Genomic DNA, 18,034 nt, shown 5'->3' with positions numbered 1-18,034 from the left:
CAGCCCTGATAACTGCCATATTTACTCACAAAGAAGATGAACCCCAACATAAGTTGACCCTACCTTGATAATTACAATATTTACTCAAATATAAAATGAGCCTAAATGTAAGCGAACTTCTCAATAATTAGATTCTGCATGAGACCCCCACCCCCCATGGCACTCGGGGTGGGGGTAGGGCAAACAGCAGCTGGCAGACAGGTGTGTAAGGGGGGGGCAGAGTTTATTGTCATGACAGCAGTGCCTGGCAAGGGGGTTCCAGGATTGGGAGGCTGCAGGTCCCCTACACTGTCCACTTCAGACACCTGCAATGACACAGACATATGGGGCAGGGGTTCAGTGCTTGACCCAAGCACCCAGCCCCCCCAAACTCAGCACCCCCGTGCCCTCCCCCCTGATGCCCCTCCCCCCACCCAGCACAACTTCATCCCCTGGGTCCCTGCCCTCGATTGACACTGCTCCCCCCACCCCAAATGACCCCCACAGTGGGCAGGTCACGAACCGTGTCTCCTGGTGGGTGGTGAGGCAGCGCACGCAACAGTAGCGGGCGCCACAGCAGACGCACGTGTAGTGCGACGGAAACCCGCAAACAGCACAGAAGTGGCGCTGGGGCCGCCCTGAGGGTGCCGCACAGGCTGACACATAGTTGGGGCCCTCACTGGCATTCAGGTTCTGGGGGACAGAGGGCACAGGTCAGAGGCCAGGGAGGGATCAGGCACGTGCAGACTAATGTGGTTGAGGCCTTATGCTCCAGATCTGGGGGGAGAGGTCAGGGGGTCAGGCACACAGAGACTGAAGTGCTGTTGGGGCCTTCACTCGTGCTCAGGTTTTGCGGGGGAGGTCAGGGAGCATGGGTGGTTGGGGTCAGGCTCACACAAGCCAACACATCACTGGGGTCCTCACTCAGGTTCTGGGGTCACAGAGCAGGGGTCAGAGGTCAAGGGGCAGGGATCAGACATTGTCTCCACTCGTGCTCGCACTCAGGTTCTTTGGGGACAGAAGAGAGCTGGGGTCAGAGTTCAAGCCACGATGTCACAGCCCTTGCTTGTGCTCAGGTGCTGGAGCAAAGGTCAGGGGTCGGAGGTCAGGCCCATACATAGCCAGGGCCCTCATGTGTGCCCAGGTCCTGGGAGCAGGGTAGAGGGTCAGGCTGGCACAGCTTGTCCTCAGGTGCTGGCGTCAGAGGTCAGGGGGGCATCAGAGGCAGGTGGGGGGTACCTGCTCCTCCAGCAGGGCCTGGAAGTTCTTGCGGAAACGCAGCTTGAAGTGGTCACCTCGTGTCTTCTTCTTCTTCTTGCCTGGCACAAGGGGGCAGGTCACGGGGTCGGTGCCCCACAGCCCGGGTCCTTCCACCCCGTGGGGCGCAGAAGAGAACCCAGGAGTCCTGCTTCTCCTGCTCTAACCACCCCCAGCCCTGAGCAGGGAGGCAGCCCAGGCACCCCGGACCTACACCCCACTCCCGGAGCTGGACAGGCACCCACCGGTGTCAGCGTCGTCGTGGAAGTGGGGCAGGCGCTTGGCCAGCTGGGGCAGGTTGGCCTGCGGGTCATCCTGGAAGTTGTCATTCTCCAGCGCCTCCAGCTGGCGGTTCAGGCGCCGCTGCCGTGTGGCGCGGTCCAGCACCCGCCGCTGCCCGGGGTCCTGCGAGCGGCCTGTGCCCGCGGGGAGGGGAGGGCACGGGGGTCGGCATCCCCACCCCGCCCACGCCCTGATCCCAGGACACAGGCAGGGGTCGTGCCCCCGACTCTGCTCCGACCTCCCCAGTGACCCACTCTCTGCCCGCCAGTGACCCTGGGCGCAGGCAGGGATCTCTGACATCAGCCCCCCTCCCCCAGTGCCTTCGTGCCCCTAGGCACAGCCCCCCTACCTGACACCTTTTTCTCCCCCATGGCCGGCTTCTAGAGCGAGGTGCCAGCAACCCCGGGGCAGCACCACTTCCACCCCGACACCAAGACCCGCCCACCCACGCCATGTGACTCGGGACAGCTCTACTTCCGCCCCTACTAGGCGCCATCTTGCTCGGGGCAGAACCACTTCCGCCCCATTGCGTCCGCCATCTTGCTTGAGGCGGAGCCACTTCCTCGGGAGCCATTTTGCTCGGGGCACAGCCATTTCCGGCCCGCTGCAGCCAGCTTGGTCGGGGCACAGCCAGTTCCGCTCCCCAGTCCTTTCAGCCAGAACCACTTCCGTCACCGCCGGCTTACCCGGGGCAGAGCTACTTCCGCCCCGCCGCAGCCATCTTGTTCGGGGCAGACCCACTTCCTCCCCGTTAGAGGCCCCGCCCTTCGAAGCCAAGCCCCGCCCCTTCCTTACAGACCCCGCCCCAGGAGGTAGGCGGGGCTGGGGCAAGGCCCCTCCCTTTCCCCAATGCCCTCAGCCAGCCCCACTCCCTCCTCCAGGCCCCGCCCCCTTTCCCAGCACCAGTCTGGATTCGCCTCCTTCCCACAATGCCCCTGTCCCTGCCCCCCTCCCCCCGCGCCCCATTATTTGGCAACGTGGCAGCCGGAAGCCGCACATCCGACGGCTGGAACTTCTCTCCACCGCCCCCCCGCTCGGGAACTTTCTAGGGCGCTGATTGGCTAGGGAGGGGTGTCCCCGGGGCTGCTGATTGGTTCCCCGGCTGTCCCCCCACGTGGGCGCGGCCGGGGATTCCCCAGGGGGCGGGACCAGCCCACCAGGGGGCGGGGGCTGTCGGGGGGGCGGGGCCGCGGGGGTCCCCGCAGAGGCGCCATGGAGCGGCCGCGAGCAGCCGCGACCCCGATCCTGGCCCTGGTCCTGACCCCGATCCTGGTCCTGGGCTCGGAGCTAGAGCCGATGCCCGCGGTGCTGAACCCCGGTGAGTGCGGGGGGCGCCCGAGTGACTGCGCCCGGGGGCTCAGGCCAGGGGGTTGGGCCCGGACCCCTGGGTCCTGGGAAGGAGGCCCAGAGCAGGGGGTTGGGTCCGGACCCCTGGACTCTCTGGGGGCAGAGGGGGGCTCAGGCGCCCGGGTTGTCTGCGCGGGCAGTGGAGGGCTCGGGCTCGGGCTCGTGCCGTGGGCACGCTGGTTGTCTGGCAGGGGCCTGGGGGGCCTCAGAGCCTGGGCGCCCGTCCTGGCGGGGGCCAGGCTGCGGGGTTTCGAGAACCTGGAGGAGGTGGGTGGGCCGGGTGCCAGGACGCCTGGGTCCCCTGCCCAGGGGGGCCTGCTCTGGGGTGACAGGTGGGAGCCCAACACCTGGGTGCTCTTGCCCCCCACACCCCCGAGGGCAGGGCTGGGGGGACTGGGGTGGGCGGGTGATGGCCCTGCCAAGAATGTGACCCTGGGACCAGGCCAAGGCTCCAGCTGCCTCCGGCCCAGCCAAGGCACTTCCTGGCTCTCGCCACCAGACCGCACTGCCCTGCCACAGCCAGAGACCCCGGGTGCGCGGGCTCCTGGCTGTCACCCCTGGGCCCGGCTGCCTGTCCAGACCCAGAGAGAACCTGGGTGGGGTCCGGGCTCCCAGAGCCCCTGTCTCATTGAGCCATGGGGTAACAACCCAGCACTGCTGCCTGAGGGGACGGCTCCGGGGGCAGGGTGGTGGAGGAGTGGGTCCCGGGGGGGTCCCTACAAGCTGATCCTTGACCTTTGACCCCTACACTCATAGACAAGCTGCTGGTGATCACAGCGGCCACAGAGCACACGGAGGGATACCAGCGCTTCCTGCGCACCGCCCGGTACTTCAACTACACCGTGCGGGTGAGAGACACCCCCACCCCACCCCACCCCACCCCCGCCTCTCCCAGAGACCCTGGGGGCAAGAGCTCGGCATCCCACACCCCTCCCAAACACTGGGCCTGGCAAGGGCTGCCCCCCACTGACCTCCTCCTGCCTTTCCCCCTGCAGACATTGGGCCTGGGGGAGCCGTGGCGGGGGGGCGATGTGGCACACACAGTCGGGGGGGGGCAGAAGGTGCGCTGGCTACAGGCCGAGATGGCACAGCACAGTGCCCGCCACAACCTCGTCGTCATGTTCGTCGACAGGTGAGCGGGTTGCGAGGGGGGGACGGGTCTTTGTAGGACTGGGAGCAGCTGGGGGGAAGGGGGGTGTCTCATGGTTTTTCTTCCCTCCCACCAGATACGATGTGGTGCTGGGTGGGGGCAGGGTCTTACAGTGTTTCTTTCCTTCCAGATATGAGGTGATGCCAACCCAGGGGGTAGTCTCTGTGCTGGGGGGTTTCATGGTGTCTCCCCCCGCCCCCCCCAGCTACAAAGTGGTGCTGGCCAGGGATGGGGGTCTCATGGTGTCCCTCCCCCCCAGCTACAATGTGGTTCTGGGCAGGGACCTGGGAGGGACCTGTGTGCTGGTGGGGGGTCTCACAGTGTCTCCCCCCACAGCTACGACGTGGTGTTGGCCGGTGGCCCTGGGGAGCTGCTGTCGCGCTTCGCACGCTTTGGGCGCCGTGTCGTCTTCTCAGCTGAGAGCTTCTGCTGGCCCGACTGGGACCTGGCACCACGCTACCCCTCTGCACCCACTGGCACCAAGCCCTACCTCAACTCTGGGGGTATGGCCGGGGAAGCAGTTTGAAAGTCTGGGGCAGGCTGGGAGGGCCTGAAGGGCTGGAGACTCCTGGGAGCGGGGGTCTGGGCAAGGGCTCATCACCAGGGATCCAGGTTTTCTCTGGTTAAGAAAATCCCAAAGTTTCTGATTTTAAAAAATAACCCAAATCCTTATTTTCCTGTGATTTAAAATGAAATACCATTATGTTGTTCCCCACATGTAATTAATTAGCAATATTTTATGTGCACACACACAATTAATTAGTGATGTTTTATATACAAGTGCACAGGTAGCTTCATAGTTGTTAGGGACTGGAAGGGACCTTACAGATCATCGGGTCCAGCCCCCCTGCACTTGGGCAGGAAAGACCGCTGGGATCAGATGCCCCTCTGCAAGATGGGCATCAAGACGCTGTTTGAAGATGGCCAGGGTGGGTGACTGGACCAGCTCTGGGGGGAGCCTGTTACAAGCCGACTGTCTGGAAAGAAGTTTTTCCTTATGTCCAGTCTGAAGGGATCTTCAATCAGTTAATGACTGTTATTTCTTGTTGCTCCCCTGGGGGGGGCCCTTGATGAATAGATGTTCCTCCAGGCCATGATGTACGTCCCTGATATACTTATAGGCTGCTACCAAGGCCCCTCTGGGTCTTCTCCACGCTGAATAGTCCCGGGTCCTTCAGCTTCTCTTTGTATGGCCTGCTCTCCTGTCCCCTAATCATGCATATGGGCCTCCTTTGGACTCTCGAGCTTCTCCACGTCCTTCCTGAAGTGCAGCACCCAGAGCTGGATGCAGTGCTCCAGCTGCGGTCTCACCAAGGCCGAGTAGAGCAGGAGGATGACATCCTTAGTCTTGCTCAAGATACATCAGTAGATGCATGCCAGTATTTGATTTGCTCTGCCATCTACGGCATCACACTGGTGACTTGTGTTCATTTTCTTGTCTATCACGACACCCAGGTCTCATTCAGTTGTGGTTCTGGCGCGAGTAGCACTGCCAAGCCTGTAAATGTGTTGTGGATTATTTGTCCCCAGATGGAGCAGTTGACATTTCTCCATATTAAATGACATCAGGTTGAGGTCTGCCCACCTCACGAGGCTGTCCAGGTCGGTCTGTATTGCCAGCCTGTTTTCGCACGTGACCACATTCCCCCATAGCTTGGTGTCACGAGAAATCTGACAAAGTTTGCTAATAATACCCAAATCCAAATTGTTAATGAACATGTTGCAAAGCACCGGTCCAAGTACTGAGCCCTGAGGGCTGCCACTGGTCACCCTCTTTCTTGATAACTCAGTTCTGTCTGTCAGTCTTCTCTGGGTCACAGAGCCAGTTACCTAGCCATTGGACTGTGAAGTAGCTGAGGCCTCATTTTTCCAGATAATGATGTTTTATATCTGTGTTTATAATTGTGCCTGTGTATGTGTATAATTAGTGATGTTTTTTACACACACACACACACACACACACACACACACACACACACACACAGTTAGTGACATTTTATATCTACACACACGTGCACAGTAGTGATGTTATATATACACACATAATGACGCGTGTGTGTGTAGATATAACATAATTGTTGCACAACTTACCAATTAGCTCAAATGATGAGCAAGACCTTAAGAGGGGGATACGGCGAGATCGCATGTTTATTGATTATAACATTCAAAAGAGTGCTTATACATTCACATACACACTCAATCTCAGTTACTCTGCAGGTGTTATAGTTTCCAAAGTGTGCTGCTCACTAGGTGGCCAGCCTAGTTAGTATGAGATCAGGAACGGGATACAGATATGTCTGTGTTTCAGTGAAGTTCGCAGAGTTTACCCCACTTCTTGCTGCTAAGTCTCTCTCCTATATAGGGCTTGTCAAGTTGGTGTTGGGTCACCATTGTCTGCCTTTCCTGATTCTGCAGCTCCTCTGTCTGAAACCTCAGTACTTTTCCATCCTGACAGGCAGTTAGGCCCATCCATCACTGTCTTTAGGCGTTGCTCTTCAATCACTCTGTTTACCACACTCTCCATTATCGCTGGTGTGGGCTGTGTCCGGAGTCTCTCCCTTTGAGGTGTTGCAGACCTTGTCTTCAATCTTATCTTTTCTGTTTATCTTTATTCTTCGCCTGGTACCGACTGGATTCCGAATTTACCACTTCAGCCTCTTAGCATAGCTCACCATTTGATCACTTGTTTGTTAACAGCTTATTTCTGCTTTTACCGATCACTTTACATTCATTCATCCATACATCCAAGCATCATAAAAAAAAACGCAAAAAGAAAGTGTACTTGTTTTGCTATATAAAAATACTGTAACAAAATATTAAAAGTAGAATAACAAGCTTAATTCATAATAGCAAACTTAAAATTGCTACACAATTAGTGATGTTTTATATACACACGCACGTAATTAGTGACATCTTATATCTACGCACACATGCACAATTAGTGAGGTTTTATATACATGCACAATGATGTTTTACGCGTGTGCACAGGTAACTAGTGATGTTTTATATTTATCCGTATGCACAAAATTAGTGACATTTCTGTGTGTGTGTATATATTACACACGTAATTAATTAGTGATGTTTTTGCATGTGTGTATATACATATAAAATATGTAACATTTTAATCTTGGAAAAATGTAGATCTGGGGTTGTTTTTTTTAATCGGAAAGTTTGGGATTTTTTTTATTGGAGAAGACCAGGATCTCTGCTCATTACCCAAGTCCCCTTGCTCCTCCCACCCTCCAACAGGCTTCATCGGCTTCGCACCCACAATCCAGCGCCTGGTACAGCTGTGGAAGTACAAGGACGACGATGATGACCAGCTCTTCTACACCCGCCTTTATCTTGACGCCACTCTGCGCGTGAGTTGGGGAGGGGGTGGGGCGGAGCTGGGCCAGGACCCCCAGAGGAGGGGGTGGTGCCCTGGGCTGGGCTGCACCAAGCAGGGTTGGCACCCCTGTGAGAGGGGGCGGGGGGGGCGCCATAGCCATGGGAGTGGGCCATGCCTGGGGGGTTGCACCATGGGGTGGGCTGAGCAGGGCAGGGACCTGGACCTAATACTGCTTGCCCCACCCCCCCCAGGAGAAGTTTGGGCTGGTGCTGGACCACAAGTCCCAGATCTTCCAGAATCTCAATGGAGCCATCGGTGAGTCCCGGGGGGTCGTGAAGCAGGCCGGGGGGGAGAACCTGGGTTCTCTCCTTGCTGATCCCGCACCCCTGCCATTCGGTAGATGAGGTGGTGCTAAAGTTCGAGAAGGATCGGACCCGGGCCCGCAATGTAGCCTACGACACCCTGCCCATCGTCATCCACGGCAACGGGCCCACCAAGGTAACTGTGGCAACCAGCCACCCCACCCCCACCAACTGTCACTGTGGCGCCCCCCCCCCAATCACTGTCTTTACCAGCCATTTCTCCCTCACACACCTCCAAGGTAACCGCACCCTCCCTGTGGACCCCGCCCACCCCATTTTCCATGTTTCATAGTTTCTAGAGTCGGAAGGGACCTGAGCAGATCATCTAGTCCTGCCATGGCAGGAAAGAGTACTGGGTCAAACGACCCCAGCAAGGTGTTCATCTAACCTCCTCTTAAAGCCCCCAGGGTAGGAGCCAGCACCACTTCTCTTGGAAGTTGGTTCCAGATCCTAGCCGCCCTGACCGTGAATTCGCACCTCCTGATATCTAGCCTAAATCTACCCTCCACCAGCTTGTGACCGTTATTCCTGGTCACTCCTGGCGGTGCTCAGGGGAACAGGGACTCCCCCAGTGCCTGCTGATCCCCCTCTGACTAGTTTGTAACGGGCCACTAGATCCCCCCTCAGCCTTCACTTGTGGAGGATGAACAGGTTCAGGTCCCGTAGCCTGTCCTCATAGGGCCTGCCCTGCTGCCCCCTGATCATGCGAGTGGCCTCCTCTGGACCCTCTCCATGTTGTCCACATCCCTCCTGAAGTGCAGCGCCCAGAACTGGACGCAGTTCTCCAGCTGCGGCCTGACCAGTGCCGCATAGAGGGGGAGGATCACTGCCTTGGACCTCCTTGAGATGCATCTGTGGATGCACAACAAGGTGCGGTTGGCCTTCCTCACCACGTCCCCGCACTGCTGGTCCATGTTCATCTTGGAGTCAATGATGACTCCAAGATCCTTTTCTGCCTCCGTGCTGACAAGAGGGGAGTTCCCTAACCTGTAGGTATGGTGCCGGTTGTTCCTCCCCAGGTGCATCACTTTGCACTTGTCTGTGTTGAATCCCATCCTGTTCACATCCGCCCACCCTTGTAGCTTGTCTAGGTCTGATTGAAGCCTGATGCTACCTTCTAGCATGCCCACGTCCCCCCACATCTTAGTGTCATCAGCAGGTTTGAACAGGGTGCTTTTTACCCCCTCGTCCAAGTCACTGATGAAGATATTGAACAGTGCGGGCCCAAGGACCGAGCCCTGGGGGACCCCACTGCCCACGTCCTTCCAGGTTGAGAAGGACCCATCCACTACCACCCTCTGGGTGCGGCCCTCCAGCCAGTTGGCGACCCAATTGACTGTGGGCATCGACACCAGTCCCCCAGTTTCTTAATGAGAACGGGGTGAGAGACAGTGTCAAAGGCCTTCCAGAAGTCCAGGAAGACTATATCCACTGCTACCCCGGCATCTAATGATCTGGTGATCTGATCGTAGAAGGCCAACAGGTTGGTCTGACAGGACGTGCCACTGATGAACCCATGTTGGTTGCCCCTAAGCATGCAGTCCCCAGCTGGCCCCTCATGGATGTGTGCCAGCATAATTTTCTCAAACAGCTTGCCTAGGATCGAGGTAAGACTAACTGGCCTATAGTTTCTCGGGTCCTCCTTCCTCCCCTTTTTGAAGATTGGAACCACGTTGGCCCTCTTCCAGTCCTCTGGGACCATACCAGAGCACCACGAGTGCTCGTACAGCCGTGCCAGGGGTCCTGCAATGACCTCGGCCAATTCCTTAAGGACTCTAGGGTGGAGATCGTCCGGGCTGGCTGACTTAAACACGTCCAGCTCCTCCAGAAGCTCCCTAACTAGTTCCACGCTAACCTTTGGCCCAGGTGTGCCTCCCCCGGGGCCCAAGGGGGGCCCAGCAGGGAGGTGGCTGCTCTGGTCCCTACTTAGGAAGACAGAGGCAAAGAAATCATTAAACATGTTAGCTTTGTCGTCTGGTGTGACGACCAAATTTCCCAACGCGTCCTGCAAGGGCCCCACGTTACCCGGGACCTTCTTTTTGCCCCCTGTGTATTTAAAAAAAGGACTTCTTATTGTCCTTAATCTGGGAAGCTAGTCCCAGTTCCATCTCTGCCTTGGCCTTCCTGACTGCCCCCCTACATCCCCAAGCGACTGCAGTATAGTCATCCCTGGTGATGACCCCTTCTTTCCATTGGGTATACGCCTCCTTTTAGTGAGGAGACGGTTGCAGCCCCCCAGCAGCACCCCCCCGCCAACCTGTTTTCACATTGACCAACCCCCAGCAAGGCCATTTCCAGTCCCCATCCCTCCTCCCAAGAGAACAGCCCCACTCCTTACCGTGGTAACCGCCTGTTGCCCCCGGTAATGGGGGGGGCAGTTATGACTCGCCCCCCACCCCTGCCCCAGCTGCAGCTGAACTACCTGGGTAATTACATCCCCAATGCTTGGACCTATGAGGGCGGCTGTGGCGTCTGCGACCAGGACCTGCGCGACCTCACAGGGGTCCCGGTGAGTCGGGAGGGTGGGGGGCGGGCATGGTGGACCCCTAACCTGTTCCTGTGCAGCTCCAGCTAGGGGGCCGGGGCTGGAGAAGATCCAGTTCCCCTCTATAGAAGGAGGGGGGCTCCTACGAGGATTGTGGTATTTGACCCCCCCTGCTAGAGGTGAGGGTGCTGGGGGTGGTTTGGGGATGCCTGACCCTCCCCCCTGCCCCCCCACCATTACTCCCCGGGTGCAGGACGAGGCCCTGCCATGGGTGCAGGTGGGAGTGTTCATCGAGCAGCCGACCCCGTTCCTGCCCCAGTTCCTGCAGCGCCTGCTGGGCTGGAGCTACCCCTACTCCCGCCTGCGCCTCTTCATCCACAACAATGTGAGTCTAGCACACCCGTGTGCATGCATGTGTGTATACATGTGTCTCCTGTACCTCTAATTCTCCTACAACACACCCCGTCCCCCAGTACTGGGGCTTCTCTTACACCCACCTATATCTTTTTATCCAAAACAGTGTGAGTTTGCTTATGCCTGTACACATGTGTGTGCATACATGCATGTGTGTCTCCTCTACCTCAAAGTTCTCCTGTAACAAGTCCCATCCCCTGGGCTTAGAGCCCATCCCCTAGGCCTACATCCACCTGTACCTCTTCATCCACAACAGCATGAGTCCATTCACATGGGTCTGCACACGTGCGTGTGTGCGCGTGCATGTGCTCCCTGCAACACCCCACACAAAACGCGCACGTGCGCGCGCGCACACACACACACACACGTGTATACATATACATAGTCTCATTTGCATATATATACACGCGCATGCACACATCCACACACACATGAACCCCTATCTCTGAGACTGGAGCAACCTCTACGCTGCCTTGTGCCTTCATCCACAACAGCATGAGTGTGCACACACGTGTATGTATGTGTGCAGGTGCACGTGACCCCCTCCTGCACTTACTGCTCCGGCTTCCCCCCATCCCCCCCAACAGGAGGTGTTTCATGAGCAGCATGTACAGGCAGCCTGGTCCCAGCTCCGTGCTGCCTTTGCCACCATCAAGATCGTGGGCCCGGAGGAGGAGCTGAGTGAGGGCGAGGCCCGTGATATGGCCATGTGAGGGGGCAGGGCCAGGGCTGGGGGCGGGGCCTGTGACATGGCAATGTGAGGGGTGGGGCTTGGACTGGGGGTGTCTGACAGAAGCCACTGGGGGTGGGGAGAGGTTCTTGGGCTGGGGGCGTGGCCCGAGACCTGACCATGTGGATGGGGTGGAGCTAAGGAGTGGGACCTGGGCACTGGGGGTGGGGCCTGAGACAGCTGCGTGGGGTGAGGGGGTGAGACCCAGACAGCCATGTGAGGGCAGCGGGGCTAGGGAGGGAGCTCCAGAGGCAGTGCAAGCAGGCCCTGTGTGACCACCCCCTCCCCCCACATCCCACCCTGTGCCCACCCAGGGACACCTGCCGGCAGGACCCCAAATGTGACTTCTACTTCAGCCTGGACGCGGACGTGGCGCTGACAGACCCCCGCACCCTGCGCCACCTCCTCCGCCTCAACAAGTGAGGGACCCCCACCCCACCCCGCCCCCTACATATCAGCCTGGGGGGCAGGTCTAATGCACCCCCCCATCCCAGGAAGGTGGTGGCGCCAATGGTGTCACGGCCCGGGAAGCTGTGGTCCAACTTCTGGGGAGCACTGAGCCCTGATGGCTACTACGCACGGGCAGAGGACTATGTGGACATTGTGCAGGGCAAGCGCACGTGAGTCCCCCCAGGGGGTGGGGCCTCTGCCCCTCACCACGTCCCTAGAGTGCCCCCCCCCAGCTCAAGCTTTTTTAGCTCTCTGGTCCTGCCCCCATCCCCACCCCTGTGACCCCCCACACGGCTCCCGGCTGACGTCGCATCTCTGTCCATGTCCCCCCATGCGCGCTGGTGGCAGTGGGGTGTGGAATGTGCCTTACATCAGCCAGGCCTACCTGGTGCGTGGTGCTGTGTTGCGGGCCGAGCTGCAGGACCGGCACGTCTTCACGCTGGAGGACACGGACCCCGACATGGCCTTCTGCAAGAGCCTGCGGGACAAGGTGGGGTCACACCCCCCCCCCTTTTGCATACGTGTGTGTGGCTGGGCCATGGCATGACCGGGGTCGGGGGGGGGCATCCCCACAGGGTGTGTTCCTGCACATCACGAACCAGGAGGACTTTGGGCACTTGCTGGCCTTGGCCAAGTACAACGTGTCACGGCCCCACCCCGACCTCTGGCAGATCTTCGACAACCCCCTGGTGAGTGCTTGACCTCCCTGCCCCCAAGCTCAGCTGGATTTTGGATGCTTCCCTGGTGAGTGCCCTGACCCATGGCCCCTGACTTCTGCCAAATCTTTGGTACCCCCCCGGTGAGTGCCTGACCGCTGCCCCATGACCTCTGTCCCTGACCCCAACTAGGATTAGGATTCCCTAGTAAGTGCTGTGACCTTTGACCCCTGATTCCTGTTCCTGACTTCTACCAGATCTTCAGCACCCCCATGATGAGTGCCAGACCCCTGACCCTTGATCCCTGTTCCTGAACTCTGCCAGATCTTTGACACCCCCTGGCCTGAACCCCAACCTCTGCTAGCCTTGTTACTCCTCTCATGAGTCCCCTGACCCTTGACCTCTGCTCTTGACCTCTGCCAGATCTATACCCCTCTGAGTCCCTGATCCCTGATTTCTCTCCTCTGACCCCTGACCTGTGCCCCCAGTTTCCACTCTCTACTCAGTGAGCTCTGGCAACACATTAACAATCCCATGGGGAGTGACCTGACCTCTGATCCCTGCCCCAATCTGCCAGATCTTCAACAATCTCCTAGTGAGTGCCCTGACCCCTGATTTCTGACCTCTGTCCCATGACCTCTGTATCCCTGATCTCTAATCCCAATCCCAACCCCACCCCCAGCCTCTGGCAGCTCTTCAGCATCCTCCTGGTGAGCACCTCTGACCCTTGACCTTTTCAACCTGATAGCTGACCTTTGCCCTGGACCTTGGGTAGAACTCTGACAACCCCCTGCACCCTCCCATGCTCCCCCACCCGCATTGGGGGAAGTTTTGAAGGGAGAAGGGGTAGGGCTGAGCTGGCAGGACCTAATGGGTGGATGGGGGTCAGAGGTCAGGGCCTGACACGGGTCTGCTCCCCAGGACTGGCAAGAGAAATACATCCACAAGAACTACACCCGCGTGCTGGATGCCGACCTCTACGAGCAGGTGGGCCCCCCTCTAGCCAGTGCCCCTCACTCCCAACCTGCAGCCCCCTGCCCCACCAGGCCCTCCCGGTGCCCCTCACTGCCAACCCACAGCCCCCACGAAGCAAAACACCCCCTCCCTGTCCTGCCCCCATGCCTTGGCTCCCACCAGACCAGGGTGCTAACTCCCCACCCCCATGTCTTGCCCCAACAGCCATGCCCGGATGTGTTCTGGTTCCCGCTGGCGTCGGATGCATTGTGCGATGAGCTGATCAACATCATGGAGACCCACGGGGGCTGGTCAGGGGGGCATCACGAGGTAAGTGCTGGGAGGGGGTGGGGACTGAAACCCCCCTGTCTGAACCCCACCCCCGTCCACACACAGTGCCCCCTGCTGGCAGTGGAGTGGGGGAGCAGGCCTGTGAGCACCCTCTGCTGATGGTGCCGCCACTGCCACAGGACGCACGCCTGTCTGGGGGCTATGAGAACGTGCCAACGGACGACATCCACCTGACGCAGGTGGGGCTGGAGCATGAGTGGCTGCAATTCCTGCGCCAGTTTGTGGCACCTGTGGCTGAGAAGTTCTTCCCGGGTTACTACACCAAGGTGTGGGGGGGTGCTGTGGGTCAGGAGCAAGGGGTGCCAGCAGGGCTGGGAGGGGCGGGGGGTTGCAGGTCAGGAATGGGGGCAGTCGCAGGGCTGGGGATGCTGTGGGAGGTGTTGGCCGCACTGCCCCCCAGCCCCAGGTTATGACCCCTGCCCCCAGGCACAGTCAGGGCTGAACTTCGTGGTTCGGTACCGGCCTGACAGCCAGCCAGCACTGCGCCCCCACCACGACGCTGCCACCTTCACTGTCAACATCGCCCTCAACCACAAGGGGCAGGATTACGAGGTCAGACCCCTGCCCTGCCCAAACCAGGGCTGCGGGTTGGGAGTGAGGGGCACCGGCAGGCCTGGGGGGTGGGGAAGGGCAGGCAGGGGGCTGCAGGTTGGCAGTGAGGGGCACCAGGAGGGCTTGGGGGGGCAGGGACCTGTGGGTCAGGAGTGAGGGGCACCACCAGCCGGAGGGGATGTGAGTTGGGAGTGAGGGGCACCAACAGGGCTGGAGGAGGCAGGGGCTGCGGGTCAAGAGCAAGGGGCACCGTGAGGCTGAGAGCTGCAGATCACCGGGGCTCCATGCCTGCAGCCCCCTGTGATCCAGGGCCCCTCCCCCCAGGGCGGCGGGTGCCGGTTCCTGCGCTACGGCTGCGCTGTATCAGCCCCACGCAAGGGCTGGAGCCTGCTGCACCCCGGGCGCCTGACGCACTTCCACGAGGGGCTGCCCACCACTGCTGGCACCCGCTACATCGCCGTCTCCTTCGTCGACCCCTAGGGACACAGGCATCCAGGGGACCGGCCCTCCATCCGTCACCGTCGCCTTGGCTGACTCTTCATGCCCCCCCATGGGGACCCAGGCGTCCACGGCCCACAGCCCCCCATTGGTCCTCTCCATGGACCACTATGGGGAGGGGGGGCTGGCACAGAGCCCCGCCCCAAGGGGTGTTGGGCTCCCAGGGCGTTGGGCTCCCGGGGCGGGGGGAGTCGTCGGGGTGGGGGGGGCTCTGCGCAGCTGCTTCTCTGTACAAAGCGCATTAAATTATTGGGGCGCCCACGCCCCCCCCATCTGTCTTTTCCACCTTCATCCCCCCCTCCCTGAATGCCCGGGTTCTCTGAGAAGGGGGGTGGGGGGAGAGAGGGGCTGCAGCCCGCATGCCTGCAGTCTCTCCAGCTCAAGCAGGGAGAAGGAGCCAGGAGAGGTAATTCAGGATGGGATTAGCCAGGATTAACGAGGCGCAGCAGCTGCAAGGGGCCTGGAAAGGACCCAGGTGACCAACTGCCCCCCCCCCCACCTGGAGGGGACTTGGGTATCTGGGATCCACACGCTCCCCCCCAACCACAGAGGGAACCCTAAGCTTTGTGGGCAGCCCCCTTTCCACTGCTGACACCACCCAGAGGAGGCGTGGCCTGAGGAGGGGCATGCTTGCAGGGTAAGCTCTCCATTGGCTCCCTGGCAGGCAGGCAGGCGGCGAGGCTGCCGGCAGAGCCCTGGATGGGCAGGGAACGCACAGCCCAGTGGTGGTGACCGGGGAACTGGGAGCTCCCCTGGCCCTGGACCAGGGGAGTCGGCATGGAATTCGCACTGGGGGGCCTGGCAGCCTGCTGCGCCTGCCTGCTGACCAACCCACTGGAGGTGGTAAAGACGCGCATGCAGCTGCAGGGGGAGTTACGGCCCCGCGCTAGCACCCGGCCCTACCGCCACGTGCTGCAGGCACTGGCCGCCATCGCCCGGGCCGACGGCGCCACTGCCCTGCAGCGTGGCCTGGCCCCGGCCCTGCTTTACCAGTTGGCCATGAACGGCTTGCGCCTGGGCACCTATGCGCTAGCTGAGGGCGCCGGCTGCACCCGCCACCCTGATGGACACCCCAGCCTGCCCCGCTGTGCCACCGCCGCTGCCCTGGCAGGGGTGCTGGGGGCCGTGGCTGGCAGCCCCCTCTACCTGGTGAGTCCACGGGGGGCCTGGTTGGCATTCTGGGGCCTGGGGCTGGGAGCAATCTCTGGATGAGGAGTCCCTAGGTGGGCACAGGAGGCCTGGCTGGTGTGCTGGGGTCTGTGGCTGGAAACATCCTCTAGTTGGGGAGTCCCTGGGTGGTCGCAGCAGGTGTAGGCCAGGGTATAAAAGCTGTGGCCGGCTGCCATCTCTCACTGGGGAGACCTTCGGTGAGCATGGGGGATCTGGCCAGTGTCCTGGAGGCCATGGCTGAGAGCACCCTCCACCTGGGGAGTCCCCGGGGAGGGGTGGTCACAGGGGCTCTGGAAGGGGAACAGGGTTAAGCCCATGTGTCCATCCATCCCGGCAGGTGAAGACACACATCCAGGCGCAGTCAGCTGCAGAGATTGCCGTGGGACACCAGCACCACCACAGAGTGAGGGGGCCAGCCCCGCCCTGCCCCTCCCTTCCCCTCCCTCATCATGGCCTGTGAGCCCACCCCGAAATCCCAGCAGCTGATAGCTCAGGGCCAAATGACATCATGGCCTGTGAGCCCACCCCAAAATCCCAGCAGCTGATAGCTCAGGGCCAAATGACTGGATCCCCTGAGGTTGGGGGTGGGGGGGCCTGGACTGCCCCTTGACCCGTGTCCCCTGCCAACCCCAGGGTATGGTGCAGGCACTGAGGAAGATCTGGCGGGCACAGGGTGTGGCCGGACTGTGGCGTGGGGCAGGCTCAGCAGTGCCACGTGTGGCCGTGGGTTCAGCCACCCAGCTCAGTACCTTCTCGGCTGCCAAGGACATTGTCGACCAGCTCGCGGTGAGCGCCGGGCAAAGAGCAGGGAAGGGTGAGGGTTCCCTGGCACCTCCCCAAAACTAATTTCCACCCCCTCCCCCCACCCCCCTGCCCCAGGTGTTCCCAGCAGGTGGCTGGCAGGTGGCACTGGTGGCCGGCATGAGCAGCAGCGTGGCTGTGGCTGTGGCCATGACGCCCTTCGACGTGGTCAGCACCCGCCTCTACAACCAGCCCGTTGGGCCCCGCGGGGAGGTGAGTGGGGGGGTGCGGGGAGCAGTGCCCCTCACTCCTGACCTGCAATCCTCGCCAGGCCCAGTCGGCCCCCCCCCAGTCCCAGCAGCTCTGGGCCCAGCAGGTGCTGCTTACCCCTGACCCACAGCATCTCCCCACAGTGGGTGCCTCTTACTCCCAACCTGCAAACCCTCGCCCAGTGGGTGCTCATCACTCCTGACCCATAGCCCCCTCCCCCCGCTGGGTGCCCTCACACCCGGTGCCACAGGCCTTCTCATGCCATTGTCCCCGCAGGGGCTGCTATACCGGGGTGTGGCTGACTGTTTCGCCCGCACCGTGCGCACCGAGGGCATCCTGGGCCTCTACAAGGGCCTCGGGGCCTGCTACTTCCGCATGGGACCCCACACGGTGCTGAGCCTCCTCTTCTGGGACCAGCTGCGCCGGCTCTGGGCCCGCTACGGCCAGCGGTGACCCAGGGCTGGGCCCTGCCTGTGCCAGCAATGGGCGCAGGCTCCCTGCACCGTGGCGGGGCCGTCTGCTCCCTCAACCGTGAGGCCGGCCTGGGGCCGTGCCCCCACTCCCCACCACAGCCCCCCCACTGGTGCCCCTCACTCCTGACCCACAGCCCCACTTGGTGCCCCTCACTGCCAACCCGCACACCCCACTTGGGGCCCCACTGGTGCCCCTCACTCCCAACCTGCTGTACCCCCAGGCCCATAGCGGTGCCCCTCACTCCTGACACAAACCCCCACCTGTGGGCCCACCAGTGCCCCTCCCTCCTGCCCTGCACGCCCCCCTCCAACCAGCAGCTGCCCACTGGTGCCCCTCAATCCCGACCCTCACCTGGGGCCCACCAGTGCCCTTCACGTGCCCCCCGGCGCCCGCTGTAACGAGCCGAATAGAAGCTGAATCTGCACCGGCTGCGTCTGCCTCTGCCTGCGGCGACGCACCCACACTGCCCCTCCCCCGGAGGTGCCCCAGCTGGGCGCCCGCTGCCCTGGAGGCCCGCCCCGCCCCGCCGGTGGCGCAATGGGGGGAGGGGGAGGCAGAAGCGGGGGCAGGGGGCAGCGGCC

At 60.9% G+C, this 18,034-nt stretch overlaps 3 protein-coding genes across 6 annotated transcripts; 2 read left to right on the top strand and 1 right to left on the bottom strand.

Moving 5' to 3' along the window:
• Window positions 1–206: 206 nt before the first annotated feature.
• On the bottom strand, window positions 207–1,996 carry ZNHIT1 (zinc finger HIT-type containing 1). The gene is made up of 5 exons (XM_090052619.1): window positions 1,868–1,996; window positions 1,482–1,652; window positions 1,219–1,298; window positions 503–672; window positions 207–305 (listed from the first exon to the last, which is right to left on the bottom strand). Exons 1-5 carry the CDS (start codon window positions 1,887–1,889, stop codon window positions 284–286), a joined length of 465 nt encoding a protein of 154 aa, XP_089908745.1. The 5' UTR covers window positions 1,890–1,996; the 3' UTR covers window positions 207–283.
• A 684-nt stretch (window positions 1,997–2,680) lies between these two features.
• On the top strand, window positions 2,681–15,072 carry PLOD3 (procollagen-lysine,2-oxoglutarate 5-dioxygenase 3). Of its 3 annotated transcripts, XM_090052407.1 has the most exons (20): window positions 2,812–2,836; window positions 3,622–3,713; window positions 3,861–3,997; window positions 4,092–4,152; window positions 4,352–4,518; window positions 7,265–7,377; window positions 7,598–7,661; window positions 7,747–7,844; window positions 10,116–10,217; window positions 10,447–10,578; window positions 11,195–11,316; window positions 11,652–11,756; window positions 11,832–11,957; window positions 12,136–12,277; window positions 12,363–12,476; window positions 13,365–13,430; window positions 13,623–13,727; window positions 13,868–14,014; window positions 14,175–14,300; window positions 14,625–15,072. In XM_090052407.1, exons 3-20 carry the CDS (start codon window positions 3,895–3,897, stop codon window positions 14,778–14,780), a joined length of 2,049 nt encoding a protein of 682 aa, XP_089908533.1. In that variant the 5' UTR covers window positions 2,812–2,836; window positions 3,622–3,713; window positions 3,861–3,894; the 3' UTR covers window positions 14,781–15,072. The 3 variants fall into 3 exon arrangements, with proteins under 3 accessions (XP_089908532.1, XP_089908531.1, XP_089908533.1); XM_090052406.1 differs by lacking the exon at window positions 4,092–4,152 and having other exon boundaries at window positions 2,681–2,836; window positions 14,781–15,072; XM_090052405.1 differs by lacking the exon at window positions 4,092–4,152 and having other exon boundaries at window positions 2,682–2,836.
• A 75-nt stretch (window positions 15,073–15,147) lies between these two features.
• Window positions 15,148–18,001, top strand: SLC25A35 (solute carrier family 25 member 35). 2 transcript variants are annotated; one of them, XM_090052567.1, is made up of 6 exons: window positions 15,148–15,273; window positions 15,463–15,947; window positions 16,306–16,371; window positions 16,602–16,754; window positions 16,848–16,982; window positions 17,256–17,995. In XM_090052567.1, the coding sequence occupies exons 2-6, from the start codon at window positions 15,576–15,578 to the stop codon at window positions 17,430–17,432; spliced, it is 903 nt and encodes a 300-aa protein (XP_089908693.1). In that variant the 5' UTR covers window positions 15,148–15,273; window positions 15,463–15,575; the 3' UTR covers window positions 17,433–17,995. The 2 variants fall into 2 exon arrangements, with proteins under 2 accessions (XP_089908693.1, XP_089908694.1); XM_090052568.1 differs by lacking the exon at window positions 16,602–16,754 and having other exon boundaries at window positions 15,211–15,947; window positions 17,256–18,001.
• The last annotated feature ends 33 nt before the right edge of the window (window positions 18,002–18,034 follow it).

Source organism: Crocodylus siamensis, chromosome 6 (assembly GCF_052110815.1).
Source record: "Crocodylus siamensis isolate JL-2025a chromosome 6, ASM5211081v1, whole genome shotgun sequence".
Classification (NCBI taxonomy): Eukaryota; Metazoa; Chordata; order Crocodylia; family Crocodylidae; genus Crocodylus; species Crocodylus siamensis.
This window is presented reverse-complemented; position numbering and strand designations above follow the sequence as displayed.

Coding starts and splice junctions, on each gene's coding strand:
- ZNHIT1 (XM_090052619.1), bottom strand. CDS start 1,889: ATGGGGGAGAAAAAGGTGTCAG. Junction 1,653..1,867: donor GGGGGAGAAAAAGGTGTCAG/GTAGGGGGGCTG, acceptor CCGCGGGCACAG/GCCGCTCGCAGGACCCCGGG. Junction 673..1,218: donor AGGCCCTGCTGGAGGAGCAG/GTACCCCCCACC, acceptor TCTGTCCCCCAG/AACCTGAATGCCAGTGAGGG.
- PLOD3 (XM_090052405.1), top strand. CDS start 2,731: ATGGAGCGGCCGCGAGCAGCCGCGACCCCGATCCTGGCCCTGGTCCTG. Junction 7,662..7,746: donor GAATCTCAATGGAGCCATCG/GTGAGTCCCGGG, acceptor GCCATTCGGTAG/ATGAGGTGGTGCTAAAGTTC. Junction 14,015..14,174: donor TCCCGGGTTACTACACCAAG/GTGTGGGGGGGT, acceptor CCCTGCCCCCAG/GCACAGTCAGGGCTGAACTT.
- SLC25A35 (XM_090052567.1), top strand. CDS start 15,576: ATGGAATTCGCACTGGGGGGCCTGGCAGCCTGCTGCGCCTGCCTGCTG. Junction 15,948..16,305: donor CTGGCAGCCCCCTCTACCTG/GTGAGTCCACGG, acceptor CCATCCCGGCAG/GTGAAGACACACATCCAGGC. Junction 16,372..16,601: donor GACACCAGCACCACCACAGA/GTGAGGGGGCCA, acceptor TGCCAACCCCAG/GGTATGGTGCAGGCACTGAG.